The sequence below is a fragment of the Salmo salar genome, chromosome 11, assembly GCF_965601325.2.
Source record: "Salmo salar chromosome 11, fSalSal1, whole genome shotgun sequence".
Classification (NCBI taxonomy): domain Eukaryota; kingdom Metazoa; phylum Chordata; class Actinopteri; order Salmoniformes; family Salmonidae; genus Salmo; species Salmo salar.
The window spans coordinates 96,080,374-96,100,596 of NC_138301.1; the positions used below are offsets into that span (position 1 = coordinate 96,080,374).

A 20,223-nucleotide genomic window follows, 5' to 3' on the forward strand; every position below is an offset into this window, starting at 1 on the left:
CATTCAGAGACTTGTCCCGAAGCCACTCCTGCGTTGTCTTGGCTGTGTGCTTGGGGTCGTTGTCCAGTTGAAAGGTGAACCGTTGCTCCAGTCTGAGGTCCTGAGCACTCTGGAGCAGGTTTTCATCAAGGATCTCTCTGTACTTTGCTCCATTCATCTTTTCCTGACTAGTCTCCCATTCCCTGCCGCTGAAAAACATCCCCACAGCATGATGCTGCCACCACCATGCTTCACCGTATGGATGGTGCCAGGTTTCTTCCAGATGTGACTCTTGGCATTCAGGCCAAAGAGTTTAATCTTGGTTTCATCAGACCAGAGAATCTCTTTTCTCATGATCTGAGAGTCTTTAGGTGCCTTTTAGAAAAATCCAAGCGGGCTGTCATGTGCCTTTTACTGAGGAGTGGCTTCCGTCTGGCCACTCTACCATAAAGGCCTGATTGGTGGAGGGCTACAGAGATGGTTGTCCCTCTAGAAGGTTCTCCCATCTCCACAGAGGAATTCTAAACCTCTGTCAGAGTGACCATCGGGTTCTTGGTCACCTCCCTGACCAAGGCCCTTTTCCCCCAATTGCTCAGTTTGGCTGGGCGGCCAGCTCTAGGAAGAGTCTTGGTGGTTCCAAACTTCTTCCATTTAAGATTGATGGAGGTCACTGTGTTCTAGGGGACCTTCAATGCTGCAGACATTTTTTGGTACCCTTCCCCAGATCTGTGCCTTGACACAATCCTGTCGCGGACAATTTCTTCAAACTCATGGCTTGGATTTTGCTCTGACATGCACTGTCAACTGTGGGACTTTATGTAGAGAGGTGTGTGCCTTTCCAAATCATGTCCAATCAATTCAATTTACCTCAGGTGGACTTCAGTCAACTTGTAGAAACATCTGTAGGATGATCAATGGAAACAGGATGCACCTGACCTCAATTTCGTGTCTCATATTAAAGGGTCTGAATACTTATGTAAATAAGGTATTTCTGTTTTTTATTTGCAAACATTTCTAAAAACCAGTTTTCACTTTGTCATTATGGGGTATTGTGTGTAGATTGCTGAGGATTTGTTTTTGATTTAATCCATTTTAGGGTAAGGCTGTAAAGTAACAAAATGTGGAAAATGTCAAGGGGTCTGAATACTTTCCGAAGGCACTGTACATAACGCCAATCATGTTTGACAAATATAGTGTAGGATAATTAATATTAATGTCTAAAGGCGTCATTATAGGGGGTTGTATGTGTTTGCATGAGAATTATTTCACTTGTGCTTATTTGCAACCAAAAAAACTGACAAGAAAATGTATAATAAGGAATAATGTTTTGAAGTATCTGTCCTATATCTAGGAGATATAAGAAAGCTCCCTCACTACAGATGTTTTCGCGAGAAGATCGATTTTCAGGAGGTCTCATGGTCTGCCTAACACAGCTGTAACTCGGCCACCTTCCACCGCAGATACGGAAGGTCGACATAGGTCGATTGAACAGATAGGATATGAACATTCTCATAATTAAAATGATTTAATTCTGCTTCTATAGCGCTTTTCATTACAGAAAGAATCTCAAAGCGCTTGACTAGAAAAATAAACAACCATCAGATAAGATATATATGTAGCTACATAAGAGAGTAGGTCTGGACGACGACAATTGTTAGAGTTGAACGTTTTGGGTGTTTCAAGCCTCCGACAAATGGGGTGACAGTTGAGAGGGATCCACATAGCTTGAGCAGAGGGAGGGGTTTGTCAACAGGGGGGAGATGAGCAGGTCCTCCGGTGGCAGGCACAGTTCACTCTCCATTCAATGCGTCTCACTGGCGCTTCGCTGTCCCTGCCGTCTGACTACCTTGTACGAGATGAAGTTTGTCGTTAAGTTCGCACTCACTCAATGATGTCAGCCTGCACAAGACTTCAGAGGTATCTTCAGACTGAGCAATGAATTCATCACTGCCAGCTCACCATCCATTGCAGTCCTTCTCATAGTTCAGGAAACTGTAGAAAAACAACCAAAAAACGAACTAGATAGCTTGCTAGCATTGATATCTAGCTATGTTGAAAGAGCTGATTCGCCATCAAACTCAAAGGCAGGAAACACATAGGTAATGTCACGACTTCCGCCGAAGTCGGTCCCTCTCCCTATTCGGGCGGCGTTTGGCGGTCGACGTCACCGGCCTTCTAGCCATCGCCGATCCACTTTTCATTTTCCATTTGTTTTGTCTTTGTCTTACACACCTGGTTTCAATTCCCCAATTATGTTTTCTTTATTTAACCCTCTGTTCCCCCATATTTGTTTGTGAGTAATTGTTCGTTGTAAATCGGTCCGTTATTGTGGGCTCGCTATATTTCTTTGTATTTATGTATTTTGAGTAAAATACGTTGATATCTGCTGTCCTGCGCTTGACTCTCTACACCAGCTACAGGACCATTACAGCTACACACAGGACCATTACAGGTAACCCCGTCTTTTGTCTAACTTATTTTGCTATTCAGTGTCAAAACGAAAAGGAAAACATTCAAACAAATAAAAAATATGAAATATTTCCAAAATGTACAGGAGCTCTCAGCCTAGGCGACCTCAAGGTGCCACGGCAAAATGGCAAAATGTGTAGAATAGCAGAAAATTTGCTATAAAACTGCACACACTGCCTGGCAACATTGAGGAGGGCCCCGCGAAACTGTGTTACGCCGCTGGTACCACTACAGTGGCAAGCGTTTGTAACCCTAGCCAGGGGTCTCAGGAGGGGAGCCCCAGGGCAGTTACCAGATGCACTTATGGAGGAGCAACATGTCCTTAACATGGAGGTCCCTACTGACTGGATACTCTGGAATCTGTGTGAACTTGATGAATCTGTTGTCATTCTCCAGAGATTCTAAGTTCATGGACAGAAGATCAGGTTCTGTCCAAGTTGTTGTCTTTTCACTCAGTCTGGAATCTTCATTTTAAGGTCATTTTCCATTGCAGCGGATTGAGATTGAATGTTTTAAAGACACTTTGTGACAAATGTATTTTGTAAAATCACTACACAAATGATTATGGACTTTTGGAAATACTTAAAAGCCTTTCCTGCTGTCAAATTACCTGGTGGCCTCATGGGTGGAACGTTATTCACTATTTTCATAATTTAATTTCTATGAATTATATAAAGTTTAATATTGGGATGCAAACTCAAAATTGAATACATTTCAACTCTATATGTCTTCTTTTTTTTTAAGCCCATAACCATGTGTGTGAGGTGCATACTTTTGTTTCAAAGTAGATTTGTTTAAGACTACCAAGAAACATTCTGTGTGACTGTCAAGAGTCAGTGTGCAGCAGGTGGGACGGAGTCAGGCGCAGGACACCGAGAATGAGTAATAAAGGTCTTTACTCAACAAAACAACAAAATATTCCACGTTGGGAAACAAACTCAGCTCACAAACATATGCGACAGCTTAACACAGAACAAACACGCACGAAACCAATGGGGAGACCAGAGGGTTAAATAGGGAACACTAATTAAGAAATGGAAAACAGGTGTGTACAATGAAGACAAAACAAATGGAAAAAGAAAACGTGGATCGGTGGCAACTAGAAAACCGGTGACGACGACCGCCGAACGCCGCCCGAACAAGGAGAGGGACCAACTTCGGCGGAAGTCGTGACAGTGACCCTGATTTAGCCTGCTGCAGTAAAAACAAATAAATAAACAAATCTCGCAATGTCAGGGGAGTCTGGCTTTGACAGTGAAAAAAACATCATACTGTAGTTCCGAACACATCAGGCTGCATTACTATATCTGACAATAAAAGAGTCCTGAAAACAAAGGCTTTCCTACAAGAAAAGCAAAAATGTCCCAACTTCAATGGACAGTGGTGAAGGGCAGTGGACCACTTAACGACAGATGTCATGACAGGGAAGCGAGCTAGCGAGCATCATGATGCGGCGCAGACCAGGACAGCGTTAGCTCCAAGAAAATCGTTCAGGACTCTGGTCGATCTCCGAGGACTTCCAGAAAATGGAAAAAACTCCCAAAATAACCCATGTTGTCGACGACGTCTTGGCACAAAGCAAAAACATTAGAGAGAAGAAAGCAGATAGAGTGAATGGAAAAATAATAGACAGCTACGTTCGACATTTTTTGCATTTTATGTTGTGTTCACTTCAGGGAATTAATATTACTGAATTTATCTTACCTGAGACAGGCATCCATCTGGGAGAGTTTGGTTCTCTGTCAAGCTGGACATTTTTTTCCTCTCATAGAGGTTCTGAGTAGACTGTGTAAACAACAGTTTTTGGTGTATTTAACAACTTTTTAATTGCCTAAAGATATTGGTTGGTCATTTGATTTGTTCAGTATCCTTGGAATAGTGTGTGTGTGTGTGTGTGTGTGTGTGTGTGTGTGTGTGTGTGTGTGTGTGTGTGTGTGTTTTGGAATGATTCCAAGTGTTTCACAAAAAAACACAAGAGTGACTCAACAGCTCACAATGCATTGACACTATTCATGGCCACAGGCAGTGCCAAAAGTGTGTCCCCTACAACATGTCTCTGTACAGATCCACGGTAGTTAATAGAAGAGGTTATAGAGTTGAGTATACCTAGTTTATATACTGTACACATACATACACCACTTAAACACACCAGCATAAATGTTAACCTTGAACCAGTGAAACTCACAGAGGTCTTTTTTTAAGATGTTTCCTCAGTCTGATTGTCGTTTTCATTCAGTCCATTGACTCCATCAATATCTCCATCCCCGCAGCATTAGCAAGAAACCACATCCATTGCAAATTTGCGTAAAATTCCCATTAGTCTCTCTGTCTGATGTTTTCTGAGCATCTCCTTTGAACTGACTTTACACGTCGATATCCCTGTCGACTTGAAGTTAACTACGGGACATTCAATTCTACCCTCCAGAACATGAATAAAAGGGATGGATTGATTTATGTTCTTTCTTTGGGGGGGGGGGGGGGCACCCAACTTGAAGTCTTTTAATCAGTTTGACCAGAGATCTATTTCACTTGAAGTGAGCAAATCACATGATCTAAGTCTGGCTCCAAGTCACAATGGTCATATATCACACCATGGGGTTGTTAATATTTAAAGCACAGTAGTCAATAGCATTACTACTGTTTGTTACTACTCAGCAGCAGTACAGGATGCCACTTCTGGCTTGATAAGTTCCTTTCTTAGTTTTTATCCTCTTTCAAAGCACTCTCTGCTATCTCAAGCTGCTCAGCACTGCCCTGGACTGTACCAGTGGGTCAGCGTAATTCTCTGTGACTAAGTGGATATTACGCACACGCACACATATACACACACACACACACACACACACACACACACACACACACACACACACACACACACACACACACACACACACACAGCCTTTTGCTGTCATCTCTCCATGGGTGAGGAAACCATTAAGCACGATACCTCTCCAAAACTCTCTTGCTGTTCCCCACTCCCATTTGCCATCATTCATTAATTCTATAATTCATTTGCTTTCATTTTTTCTCTCGTTTCCTCTCTCTCTTGCCCTCCCTCTCCCTCCTAAAACAGAGGTCCTGCCACCATGGAGACACATTGACAAAGAAGCCTTTTTCTCAACTAAACTGTCAAACCTGCAACAAAGAATCGAATTAAGTATTGCATGAAAGGAGAATAACAACCCCTCTCATCCTTTCTCTGTCCCCCACTCTCTCTTTCTCGCTCTCTCTCTCTCTCTCTTTCTCTGCTCTCTCTCTCTCTCTCTCTCGCTCTCTCTCTCTGCTCTCTCTCTCTCTTTCTCTGCTCTCTCTCTGTCTCACTTTCTCCATGTCTCTCTCTGGCTGTGTAGAAGTGTGACTGCTTGCTCAGTCTGGAAGCTTACTCCGCTGACCAGAAGCGACGTGTGTGTCAGTGTCTGAAGGACAACATTGAAAAGCAGCTCCAGCTCCAGAGGAGTGTGCCCTTCGCCCCTCCTACTGACCAGGTAGGAATCACACACACCCTCATCCTGCTACTTATTGGCTCATCTGTGATCACAATCATCCCTGCTCCAGTTCACTCACCGGATCATTGCTGAAGCACATGGCTTGTACTATACTTATGGTCAGAGCCAATCAGTGCACAGTGTGTGACTGTGCTTCTCCAACGCAGTCTGCTGCTGTATCCTTAAAAAAAATATCTAATTCAAATAAAATAAAATTGTATTTGTAACATGCACCGAATAGACTTTAACCGTGAAATGCTTGCTTACAAGCTCTTCTCAACGATGCAGAGTAACAAAAACACAATAGTAATAAAATGCACAAGAATGGAGCTATGTACAGGAGGTACCAGTACCAGATCAATGTGCAGGGTTGTGAGGTGTGTGCGAGGTGTGTGTGTGCATGTGTTTGTGTTGCATCGGTATGTGTGTGTGTGTGTGTGTGTTATGTATTTGTGTGCAAATGTACTGTATGTGAATTTGTTTTGGGTTTTGTGTGAGATTGTCAGTGTAGTGTGTGTATTTAGTGTATAAACAGGAGTTCCACATTTATTGAAACAGTACAAATTTTGTTGTTTTGGTTCTGTACTTCTGCACTTTGGATTTGAAATGATACATTGACTACAAGGTTAAAGTGCAGACTGTCAACTTGAATTTTAGGGTATTTTCATCCCTATCGGGTAAACAGTTTAGAAATTAAAGCACTTTCTGTACATAGTCCCCCCATTTTAGTGGACCGAAAGTATTGGGACAAATTCACTTATACTCTGTGTATTAACTAAAGTAATCATAAGTGTAGTATTTGGTCCCATATTTCTAGCACGCAATGATTACATCAAGCTTGTGACTCTACAAACTTGTTGGATGCATTTGCTGTTTGATTTGGTTGTTTCAGATAATTTTGTGCCCAATTGAAGTGGATGGTAAATATTGTACTGTGTCATTAGAAGTAACATTTATTGTAAATAAGAATACAATATTTTTCTAACACTTCTACATTAATGCGGATGATACCATTATTACGGATAGTCCTGAATGAATCATGAATAATGGTGAGTGAGAAAGTTACAGACGCACCAATATCATACCCCCAAAACAAGCATTTTTGGGGGGATATGATATTTGTACACCTGTAACTTTCTCACTCATCATTATTCACAATTCATTCAGGACTATCTGGACTATCCGGGCTGTCTGCACCACCCTATGTAGCACTTTTCTGTCGAGGGCGGTACATTGGCCATACCAAGCGGTGATGCAGCCAGTCAAGATGCCCTCGATGGTTCAGCTGAAGAACTTTTTGAGGATCTAAGGGCCCATGCCAAATCTTTTCAGCCTTCGAGGCGAAAGAGGCACTGTTGTTCCCTCTTCACGACTGTGAGTGTGTGGCCCATGTTAAGTCCTTAGTGATGTGGATGCCAAGGAACTTGAATCTCTCGACCCATTCCACTACTACCCCGTCGATGTGGATGGGGGCGTGCTCTCCCTGCTTTCTCCTGTAGTCCACTATCAGCTCCTTGGTCTTAGTGAGGTATAGGGAGAGGTTGTTGTCCTGGCACCACACTGCTAAGTTTCTGACCTCCTCCATGTAGGCTGTCTCATCGCTGTCAGTGATCAGGCTCACCACTGTCGTGTGGTCAGCAAACTGTTGAAGTCGTGCGTGGCCACGCAGTCATGGGTATACAGGGGGTAGAGGAGGGGACTAAGCACACAATCCTGAGGGGCCCCTGTGTTGAAGGTCAGCGTTGCGGATGTGTTGTTCCCTACTCTCACCACCTGGGGCCATCCCGTCAGGAAATCCAAGTTCAAGCCTTTAGCTTGTTCGGATGTTGTCTGTAATCCACGGCTTCTGGTTGGGGTATGTATGTACAGTCACTGTGGGGACGATGTCATCGATGCACTTATTGATGAAGCCAGTGAATGATGTGGTGTACTCCTCAATGCCATCGGAAGAATCCCGGAACATATTTCAGTCTGTGCTAGCAAAACAGTCCTGTAGATTAGCATCTGCTTCATCTGACCACTTTTTTATTGATCAAGTCACTGGTGCTTCCTGCTTTAATTTTTGCTTGTAAGCATGAATCAGAAGGATAGAATTATGGTCAGATTTGCCAAATGGAGGGTGAGGGAGAGCTTTGTATGCGTCTCTGTGTGTGTGGAGTAAAGGTGGTCCAGAGTTTTTTTCCCTGCATTCAAGTCCCCGGCTACTTGGAGCGCCGCCTCTGGGTGAGCGTTTTCCTGTTTGCTTATGGCGGAATACAGCTCATTCAGTGTGGTCTTAGTGCCAGCATCCGTCTGTGGTGGTATGTAGGCAGCTATGAAAAATACAGATGAAAACTCTCTAGGTAGATTGTGTGGTCTACAGCTTATCATGAGATACTCTACCTCAAGCGAGCAAAACCTCGAGACTTCTTTAGATATTGTGCACCAGCTGTTATTTACAAAAATACATAGTCCGCCGCCCCTTGTTTTACCAGACGCCGCTGTTCTAAAACATGTATCCTGTTTGCAACAAGGCACTATAGTAATAGTGCAAAAAACGTAGCACTGTAATTACTTTTTAGTCCTGAATACAAAGTGTTATGTTTGGGACAAATCCAATCCAATACTTTACTAAGTACCACTCTCCATATTTTCAAGCATAGTGATGGCTGCATCATGTTATGGGTATGCTTGTAATCATTAAGGACTGGGGAGTTCTCAGGATGAAAAAGGAATAGAGCTAAGCAGAGGCAAAATCCTAGAAAACCTGGTTTAGTCTGCTTTCCACCAAACACTAGGAGAATAATTAACCTTTCAGCAGGACAATAACCTAAAACACAATGCCAAATCTACACTGGAGGGTTTGGCTGGCAGGAATGCCCTTGTCCCTTCACTCTCTAGCGACTCCTGTGGCGGGCTGGGTGCATGCACGCTGACATGGTCGCCAGGTGTATGGTGTTTCCTCCGACACTTTGGTGTGTCTGGCTTCCAGGTTAAGTGGGCATTGTGTCAAGAAGCAGAGCGGCTTGGTTGGGTTGTGTTTTGGTGGACGCACGGCTCTCGACCTTCGCCTCTCCCGTTTGGATACGTTCGTCTAGTCACTTTGGGGATGAGGTCATCTATGCACTTATTGATAAAGCCTGTGACCGTTGTAAACTCCTCAATGCCATCGAATGAATGCCGGAACATATCCCAGTTTCTACTATCCAAATAGTCCGATAGCCTCACGTGTGCTTCATCGGACCACACACTGGTATATCCTGTTTGAGCTTTTGCTGTTTGTAAACAGGAAGCAGGAGAATAGAGTCGTGGTCAGAAGGGAAGACGAGGCAGGGCCATGTATGGGTTTCTGAGGGTAGAGTAAAAGTGGTCTAGAGTTTTAGTGCCCCTAGCAGCGCAGGTGATGTGTTGGTAGAAGTGAGGGAGAATGGTTTTAAGTTTCCCTGCGTTAAAGTCTCCACCCACTAGAACCGCTGCCTCTTGGTGAGTGGTTTCTTGTTTGTTTATGGCCCCATACAGTTTGTTGAGTGCCAAAGTGATGTTGACTTTTGGAAGGAGACATCCATGATAATTGTTGTTGAGAACTCTCTACATAGATAAAAAAGGTTTGCAGCTTACTATGAGGTATTCTATATCAGGTGAGCAAAAGCTTGAGATGTTCTTCACAACTCTCACCCCTTTGGACTTGCACGAGGCCGCCTTCTTACGATCATGCCGCTGCATGGAGAAACCACTGTTAAACTACGTACATAGAGTCATCCAGCCTCTTCTCTGCAAGGCATATAATATTGCAGCTTTTCAAGTCTCTTTGATAGCAGACTCTCGAACAAAGCTCATCCATCTTATCTCGAGTGACTGGACATTTGCCAATAGAGCCGAGGGGCCTGCCGGACGATTTTCTCTTCGTCTCACCAGGATGCCAGCTTGCCTGTCGCGTCTAAGCTTGCAGTGTTTTGGTAGCCCATGATATAAAGAAATGGGGTCCGATCTGAACAAGGGAAAAGCTGAGCTGAGAAGTCAAAATCGAGAAGTCAAAATCGAGAAGTCAAAATTGAAAACCAATGTCCAGAAGTGCTTGGCGGTCATATGTGATAATAGCAGGAACTTTCTGCACAAAAAAATAAAGCTAAGCTTAGCAAAGTCGGGTTGTAATTTGTAAGATGTTGCTGTCGGCACCATCGCACACTCATGCTTTATCATGCTTATCAGCTGCTATGTAGATCTTCATATGACTATGGAGTACTCCCATGTAGCTTGTAACTCACCAAGCTCTTAAGGTTTCCTTGGATGTTGTGATGGAGGTGCACTACTCCAAGCACCGTTATGGGTAACACTTAATTTTACAGCCCATTAATTACAAATTATTTACTAGGTAAATACATAGGAAACACCAACGTAGATACATGGTAATTTATCATTTATTCCCACGAAATTACTAAATAAATACCTTCAAGTCATCCCCTTGTGTTGATATTCTCTCCTGTTGTTTCTATATACTTTACCTTTAGTTACCATGTACAGTGCATTCGGAAAGAATTAAGACCCTTTCCCTCTTTCCACATTTTGAAACGTTACAGCCTAATTAAAATAAAATAAAAATCAATCTACACACAATACCCTAATGACAAAGTGAAAACAGGTTTTTACTTATTTTCGCAAATGTATTAAAAATAAAAAACTGAAATACCTTATTTACATAAGTATTCAGACCCTTTGAAACTTGAAATTGAGCTCAGGTGCATCCAGTTTCCATTGATCATCCTTGAGATGTTTCTACAACTTGATTTAGAAAGGCAAACACCTGTCTATATAAGGTTCCACAGTTGACAGTGCATGTCAGAGCAAAAACCAAGCCATGAGGTTGAAGGAATTGTCTGTAGAGCTCTGAGACAGGATTGTGTCGGGGGACAGATCTGGAGAAGGGTACCAAAACATTTCTGCAGCATTGAAGGTCCCAAAGAGCACAGTGGCCTCCATCATTCTTAAATTGAAGAAGTTTGGAACCAACCAGACTCTTCCTAACGCTGGCCGCCCGGTTAAACTGAGCAATCGGGGAAGAAGGGCTTTAGTCAGGGAGGTGAACAAGAACCTGATGGTCAATCTGACAGCGCTCCAGAGTTCCTATGTTTAGATGGGAGAACCTTCTAGAAGAACAACCATCTCTGCAGCACTCCACCAATTAGGCCTTTATTGTAGAGCGGCCAGACGGAAGCCTTTCCTCAGTAAAAGGCACATGACAGCCCGCTTGGAGTTTGCCAAAAGGTACCTAAAGGACACAGACCATGAGAAACAAGATTCTCTGATCTGAGGAAACCAAGATTGAACACTTTGGACTGAACGCCAAGCGTCACGTCTGGAGGAAACCTGTCACCATCCCTACGGTGAAGCATGGTGGTGGCAGCATCATCCTGTGGGGATGTTTTTCAGCGGCAGGGGCTGGGAGACTAATCAGGATTGAGCGAAAGAAGAATGGAGCAAAGAGAGATCCTTGATGAAAACCTCAGACTTGAACCCGATCGAACATCTCTGGAGAGACTTGAAAATAGTTGTGCAGCGATGCTCCCCATCCAACCTGACAGAAAAGAATGGGAGAAACTCCCCAAATACAGGTGTGCCAAGCCTTTGCCGTCATACCCAAGAAGACACAAGGCTCTAATCTCTGCCAAAGGTGCTTTAACTAAGTACTGAGTAAAGGGTCTGAATACTTATGTTTTTGCTTTGTCATTATGGGGTATTGTGTGTAGATTGATGAGGTTAAAAAAAACTATTTAAATCCATTTTAGAATAAGGTTGTAACGTAACACAATGTGGAAAAAGTCAAGGGGTCTGAATACTTTCTAAATTCACTGTATGTGTGCTGTGAAAAGAAGTGGTGTCTGTTTCCACGTAGATACAATGTAGTTACTTGTGCATTGGACGACTCCATCCCATGACGACAACAGCAAATCTGTCCATGATCATACCTTTTGTTACATATTACCACATTCACACTTACAGGGTATGTAGGTGGTAAGAGAGCTGTAGAATGAAGCCATTGTTAATACCAAATACTTGCAGGTCAATTATCCCTCTTTATGATTGCTATTGTGTAGACATAAGCGTACCAAGTATTTTCCTGTAGTTATTAGATATGTATTTAGTAACATGGCTGTAAAATGAAGTGGTGTCTATTTCCAGGTAGATACAAAGTAGGTACATGTGAAGTACCACCACATTGGATGACTCCATTCCATGAAGACTGATATGTCTGTAATCTTAACCTGTTAACCTTCACACTTACAAACGTGTTTTCACGATTTCACTCAATAAATCAAAAAATCATAGCACATCTTTGGGCTCATTCAGTAGTTTTACCTGATTAATTGGATTCCTGTTGAAATATAATCTTAAAAGTACCATTTTATATTACTAAAACATTGGTACTGTTGCTGCTTCCTGTTGTCATGTATTTTTGATATATAGCCGAGTGTCAAAATGCTGGTTTTAAATGTCGAAATTCATAATCAAAATGCTGAAATATGTTGTTGCATTTTGAAGACCAGTACATAAAATTTACTCCCTACTCACACGTGTCACACTTGTGTTCCGATAACCTGTACTTTGCTAAATTAGTTCTTTATAAACTGCACACGCAGCAACTTTTACCAAGCGATCACTCCAGACTGGAATTGATTAGCTTGTTCTACTGTAATCTACAGCGTGTGCAAATGAATCACTCTCATCAATATTGTATTTTAATAAACCCAATATATTGATCTGTTTTAAGCAATAGATTTTGTGAGATTGTGATGACTACACAGAAAATTCTTCAGTGTTGAATCAACAGTAGGCCAGTGTGTCATTGTCGTGTGTGTAGGTGGCAGGGAAGTCAGGCGCAGGAGAAACCAACTTGGTGTAACTGGAGTAGTTTAATTTATATAAGACAAACTCCAAGAAACCAACGTACATAAAAATAAACATGGGTAAACTAACCCGTCGCACACCTATACAAAATACACGAACACATAACCACAAACAATCTCCGACAAGGACATGAGGGGAAACAGAGGGTTAAATACACAGCATGTAATTAATGGGATTGGAACCAGGTGTGTAGAAAGACAAGACAAAAACAATGGAAAATGAAAAATGGATCAATGATGGCTAGAAGACCGGTGACGTCGACCGCCGAGCACCACCCGAACAAGGAGGGGCATCGACTTCGGCAGAAGTCGTGACACAGTGTGTATATTCGTCCACACTTTCCAGTGTTTAATTAACAGTGTGCTTAGTGCGAATGCTGCTACACTTTGTCAGTGTTAGATAATTAACACTTTTAGTGTTATGCAATAACACCTCATATAGTATTTCTCACACAAGGAAGTGTATTTGCGCCAATGGAGTTATGCAATAACACCTCATCAAATTTCAGGTGCACTTTTTTTATTTTAAGAATGAAGGGCATCTAAAGTCTGCTAACGTGCTAGGATAATTAAGCCAATGAATCAGTATTGGCATTACATTGAATTCATGTATCCAAAGTTTGCGAATACTCTGTTACAGTTATTTTGTGGCAATTTTTGTCAAATAAAATGGTCAGATAGATTGCTAGCTTTTTCTGCAAGTCAATTTGCTTTGGCTAACAATATTCCATGTTAGCTCGTGGTTGGAATGTATTCAGTCATTCTATTCAGCCGTATTTGTATACTTTATATTCATGTCATGTATATACAATATCTTGTTGTATGTAGCTAATGTACAATTTTTTTCACATATTCACATATAAATAAATGCTATTCTCTTTTGGTGTTATGCTAGCTCTTTATGATTGTGAGTACAAATGTGTATCTACTAAGGTTTGTTTGGTTGATTTTCATTAAATGAACTTCACTATGAATTCTGTGTTTGTCTTTATTGTGAAAAATGTCTCCACTTTGACAAACTGGGTCACTTTGTTCTCTTTGTTCAATGCAGTGGTACCTCACAAGTAAATACATTGTATCTGCATGGAAACAGAAACCACTTCATTTCACAGCCCTGTTATTATGAATGTACATGGAAACCACAGGAGAGAATATCAACACAAGAGGAAGACTTTAAGGTATTTCTTTAGTAATTACATGGTCATACATTTTTAATTACCATGTATGTTCATTGGTGATTCTTATGTATTACTTTGAAAGAGACTGGTGGGACTGTGTATTTACATAGTAATATGTTGGTTTTTGTACTTACCTTTTGGACAAAATGTGTTAGTACTGTATTTATTTTGTGACTATATAATTTTGTGACTTTGTATGTTCCTTGGTGTTTCTTATACATTACATTGAAATAGTGGTGTGACTAGGTATTTGCATAGTAATTAGCTGGTACTTAATTGTACCTATCCTTCTTACTTGTAGTTACCTACATAATTACATTTTATAACTTTGTATTTAATAATTAGGTAGTACTTACTTCTTTGGTTCCTAGTAAGTATGTTTAAGACTAAATTGTTTCTACGGATTTCGTTTTTGTTACTATGTATTTACCTAGTAATTACTTAGTAATTAACAGACTGTAAAATGAAAGTTTATACTGTTCAGGAATCTGATCCTTCCTGTTCATTAGAGAAAAGGAAACCTGTATCTTGAATAACCCTTTATCAAAATAGTCCATCCAACAGTACCTGTATGATCCATTGTTTCAGTAAGCTTTCATAATCTCTATCCTCATTTCTCCTGAGTGGAAGGTTTGAACAGACAGACAGACACTATGTCCTATATTATCTAGCTGTGGTCCTATTGCTTTCCAGCTTCATTATGTGTATGGCCTCCACACCTGCCATCCATTAGGGCTTTATTCTCCCAGCGACATGAAAGAGAGGGATGAGCTCGCACTCTTTTATCCCTCTCAATCAATCAATCAATCAATCAATCAGGGAATACGCTTTTCTCTGTTTGTCCCTGGTTTTGTTTCTATCCTGTTGCCTATCCTTACATCCTCTCACTGTGTGTGTGTGTGTGCATGCTTGTGTCTGTGTGTGTGCGTGTTTGTGTCAGTGCGTGTGTGCATGTGTGTGCACGTGCGTGCATGTGCTTGTTTCCGGGGGCAGCAGCTGTTTTTCTGGACACCCATTTACTACCTAGAGAGGATTGAGACATAGGACATGTCTTACGGGTTAGGTATGTGGTGATTCTCTAACCAGAGGAGAAAGATGTGTGAGGGGTTGAGAGTGATGGAGTTGAATCAGTCAGTCATATCTATGTGATGTTGTATAAGAGTAGGTCCAGAGAAGGGGGTTAATACCATATGAGTGGAATACCATGTGCGGCTGCATCCCAAATGGCACCCTATTCCCTATATAGTGCACTAAAACTAGTGCACTAAATAGAGAATAGGGTGCCATGTGTGAGTGATACAGAGTAAAAATGGCAGTGTGACATGATGTTGAGGATGAAATCAGTGACACAGTCTGAGTCCATCTCTGTGAAGTGATACAGACATAGTCCACAACAGACAGAGCAGAGGGGACATGTGTTGGGACTTATCCCATAGGGGATATCAGTTCACCGTGGTCACACTTTTGGCTGTGTGTGTGTGTGTGTGTGTGTGTGTGTGTGTGTGTGTGTGTGTGTGTGTGTGTGTGTGTGTGTGTGTGTGTGTGTGTGTGTGTGTGTGTCTGCATCCATTAGACTCATCAGACAGCAGAGATTAGTTTATGATAGTCACATTAGTACCCAGGTAGTGACAGCACACTGCCCAATTAGACAGTCCATGGCGTGGCTAGACAGTCAAAACGAGTATGGTCTGGAAACAGACACAATTATTTGAACCACTGTTCTAAATAGAGCGCTATACAACAAACAGGGGTCCCCAATCCGTAAGAAACAGTGACATCCTCTTCTATTAAATATATACTGTGCTGGACAATCTTTTCTTACACGATTACTGATGACTCATTCATTTTTCTCATAAGTGCTATATCTGTCCAATATACTGTATGTTTGTGTCCTCTGTACCCCAGGCATTCTAGCATTCCTAACCTTTGACCTGTAGCCTTATAATTGGCGGAGTTGACTGGGTTCCCTGGCAGAGAGCCAGAGCACTATTGGGAGGGATGCTGTGCTGTGTTTTCCTCTTCCATGGTTTCCACACTGGATGCCCAGATCCCATGCTAATTGGTGGGATAAGTCACAAATGGATGACTGGGTTTACAAAAAAGACAACACACACACAGTCCTGCCCCTGCACACAGTGTAAATAATCATCCAATAATTACAGTAAGAGACCAGAAACAATCAAAAGACCTAGGTCAATTGAACCAATCATCAATCTTGTAGTAATATACATTCATTGTATGGTGATTAGGTAAAATGATTGATTAGTCTGAACATTGCTCAATGCTTATGTTTGAATCTTTTTAGTATAGCCATTCCATTACTTGAGTCTACCCCAAGGGTAATTTATTAATACATATTTAATCATCACAATATTAGTTCATTTTAATCACGATAATGTATTGGTTTCATTTGCGGTAAACTAGTGCAGTTTTGATTTGAGACACTAAGGGTAATGAATAGATATTTCATTATAATAAAGCTTTTGTAATTAAAAGAAAGCCTAAATCTGCCTTAAAGTCCTAATATGGCTGTTGTGGTCTATGCCTTTGTGGCCTCTTAAGATACTTTTACAGTATGTTATAAATGAGAGGTTTTCAGGTAGGTCAGACCATGCATTACGTGTGCATATGCACGTGGTTGTGTGTGTGTGTATGTGTGTGTTCAGTCCCTTGTGTTGTTGCGTTTATAGGTCAAAGGGTTTAAAGCAACCTCTGGGTAACTGGGCTGCGCCAGGAAAAAGTACACTCTCCGTATGACTCATAGACAGAAGGTTGACATGGGATGACAAGGCTTCTCTCTTGCAGTTGTCAAATCTGAACCGTGAGTGTTTCGCCACTTTTACTGTACAATTAGCAATCAGGGTTGTGTGGTGCTCAGTGTTTTGGATGACCTCTGAGGTAAAAATCTCCCCCTCTGACAGAACCTGACTCAGATCTAAGACCAGAACCAACGGCTCACAATGTGATTTAAAATAAACACAACTTTCATTTCATTACTAACTCAACACTAATAGCCCCAAATTAGTTTATGATTTCACGGCCGCCCTAATAAATACACAATCCCTCTCAGCATGACTTGCTGGTGGAAAACATTTTGTATGGCGTTTTGTATGCTGCTCCAAATGAGCCAAAAATGCTCTGAGATGTTGACTTTGGAGGATTTTCTTTAAATAGTGCTTAAAGCGGCAGTGTAGTCAAAAATGTGATTTTCATGTGTCGTATAGGCCTATATACAGTGCATTCGAAAAGTATTCAGACCCCTTGACCTTTTCCACATTTTGTTACATTACAGCCTTATTCTAAAATGGATGAAATACGTTTTTCCCCTCATCAATCTACAAACAATACCCCATAATGACAAAGTGAAAACAGGTTTTTAGACATTTTTGCAAATGTACAGTACCAGTCAAAAGTTTGGACACACCTACTCATTCAAGGGTTTTTCTTTATTTTTTCTATTTTCTAAATTGTAGAATAATAGTGAAGGCATCAAAACTATGAAGTAACACATGGAATAATGTACTAACCAAAAAAGTGTTATACAATCAAGGTATATTGGACATGATTTGGAAAGGCACACACCTGTCAATATAAGGTCCCACAGTTGACAGTGCATGTCAGAGCAAAAACCAAGCCATGAGGTTGAAGGAATTGTCTGTAGAGCTTCGAGACAGGTGTCGTGTTGTGACTATCATTAATGTGTTTGACTGTTATTTTATCAAATCAATTAACTAAGTTTTTAATTATTACGATGATTAAATTAATCATGTATCAATTAACTCATTAGTAATCTTGTAGCACCACAGGAAAGGTTTATTTAACAAGTTACTATCTTCCAACTAAACTCTAAAGATATAAATATCTCTTACATCATCAGTCTCATTCTGAATGTCGCAATATACAAATTGGCTTAATTATTTATTTACTAACTAACTAAATAATCACACAGAAATATATAAACACACAAACAGGATAGATTACACATTGATTCCTACATAATGCAATGAAAAGTCCCTTGTGGACTAACCCAATATGATTGCTTGAAAAGGCAGGGGCACGTAAGAAAGAGCGGGAGAAGAAGAGACAAAGGACTTCATCTATCGGAAATACAGTTGAATAATACGCTCATCGTAAACATGGATATTTAGCACCCCAGCAACCGCTCATTCGGATTTAGAAATGCAAAATACATATTTACGATTGTATGTATTTGTCGTCTCGCATTGTTGAAATCACTCGATCAGTCTGTGGAGAGTAGTTCATCAGAAGTCTCTGATTGTGTCCCCCAGAAGTTACAATGTCTTTGTCGCTGTAGCTTTTCTGTCTCGGAGGGTCTGTTAGAACGGATCTTCCAGAGGAAGTGTTTGTTAGAATTGATCTTTCAAAGTACCACCCGGTGGTTCTCGTCGAGTTTACTAGACAAAAGTACTTAAACAGCTGCAGACTGAATGTTCCTGTGTAGTCTTCTTCTTCTTCTTCGAGTTTCAGAGTTTCTAACCATTTCATACCTTTCAGCTCACGCTGTTGGTCACGCTGGTCTAATGTAGAGTCTAACCATTTTACACGTCCGGCTTACCATCCGTATACTGGTCTCTATTGTCTAACCATTCGTGACGTCCGGCTTATCCTCCGCTTACTGGTCTCTAGAGATTTAAATTCTTACCATTTCAACGTGCAGCCACCACTCAGAGTTTTTCTGGTCTGATGTGAATGTTGTCACGGGTCCTGGAAAAAGGGCAGTTCCATTACTTTTGGCATAATGTCTGTGCTCACGTGGGCGTGGTTACTGACTGGATAAACTTTATATGAAAAAACATTTTCTCATTTAGAAAGCTATGATCACATTTCATCTTCTAACAAATAGTTTCATATTTAATCATATAAGTTCTACAACATTTAGATGTAAATCTGATAACTGTGAAATATACACATTCAGAGATACAGTTATGTTGTTCTACTGTCCTTAGTTACATCACAAATTAGTAACGAATTCGACATGATTGTTGTTTCAAGGCCCACCAACAATTTACCACCTTATTTGTGTTAGGAATATTGGGTCATTCTCCACTTTTGAATGTCGTAGTTTTGGTGGGAGGAGTCTCCTTGTAACAAAAGGATTCTTCTCCTCAATCCTGCAGAGCCCAACGGCAGAGTTTCTGCAAGGTATTTCTGCAAGGTAGTTTCTGCAAGGTAACCATCATAAAACTGTCCAACTCCAGCCCTCTCCCCCTCTGTTGGAGAGGGCTGTAGAGCAGAGCCACTGTGACCTGATCCTTTGGATCCTCACAGGAGAGTCGTGACACAGGATTGTGTCAAGAAACAGATCTGGGGTAGGGTACCAAAATATCTCTGCAGCATTGAAGGTCCCCTAGAACACAGTGGCCTCCATCATTCTTAAATGGAAGAAGTTTGGAACCACAAAGAGTCTTCCTAGAGCTGGCCGTCCGGCCAACTGAGCAATTGGGGGAGAAGGGCATTAGTCAGGGAGGTGACAAAGAACCCGATGGTCACTCTGACAGAGCTCCGGAGTTCCTCTGAGGAGATGGGAGAACCTGCCAGAAGGACAACCTTCTCTGCATCACTCCACCAATAAGGCCTTTACAGTAGAGTGGCCAGATGGAAGCCACTCCTCAGTAAAAGGCACCTGACAGCCCGCTTGGAGTTTGCCAAAAGGCGCCTAAAAGACTCTCAGACCATGAGAAACAAGATTCTCTGGTCTGATGTATCCAAGATTGAAGTCTTTGGCCTGAATGCCAAGTGTCACATCTGAAGCATGGTGGTGGCAGCATCGTGCTGTGGGGATGTTTTTCAGTGGCAGGGACTGGGAGACTAGTCAGGATCGAGGGAAAGATGAATGGAGCAAAGTATAGAGAGATCCTTGATGAAAACCTGCTCCAGAGCACTCACCACCTCAGACTGGGGCGAAGGTTCACCTTTCAACAGGACAACGACTCTATGCACACAGCCAAGACAACGCAGGAGTAGCTTCGGGATAAGCCTCCGAATATCCTTGAGTGGCACAGCCAGAGCCCGGACTTGAACTCGATCGAACATCTCTGGAGAGACCTTGAAAATAGCTCTGCAGCGACGCTCCCCATCGAAACATGATAGAGCTTGAGAGGATCTGCAGAGAAGTATGGGGGAAACTACCCAAATACAGGTGTGCCAAGCTTGTAGCTTCATACCCAAGAAGATTTAAGGCTGTTTTCTCTGCCAAAGGTGCTTCAACAA

At 41.7% G+C, this 20,223-nt stretch overlaps 1 protein-coding gene across 4 annotated transcripts in view; it reads left to right on the forward strand.

Annotated features, from left to right (window-relative positions):
* The window catches only part of LOC106563272 (regulator of G-protein signaling 3), a 199,960-nt gene that overhangs the window by 98,415 nt on the left and 81,322 nt on the right, over positions 1-20,223 (forward strand). For all 4 annotated transcript variants that reach the window (XM_014128717.3, XM_014128719.3, XM_014128718.3 and 1 more), the window contains one exon: positions 5,799-5,933. In XM_014128717.3, the coding sequence (XP_013984192.2) occupies positions 5,799-5,933 (135 nt within the window). The remainder of the gene's footprint in view (positions 1-5,798; positions 5,934-20,223) is intronic.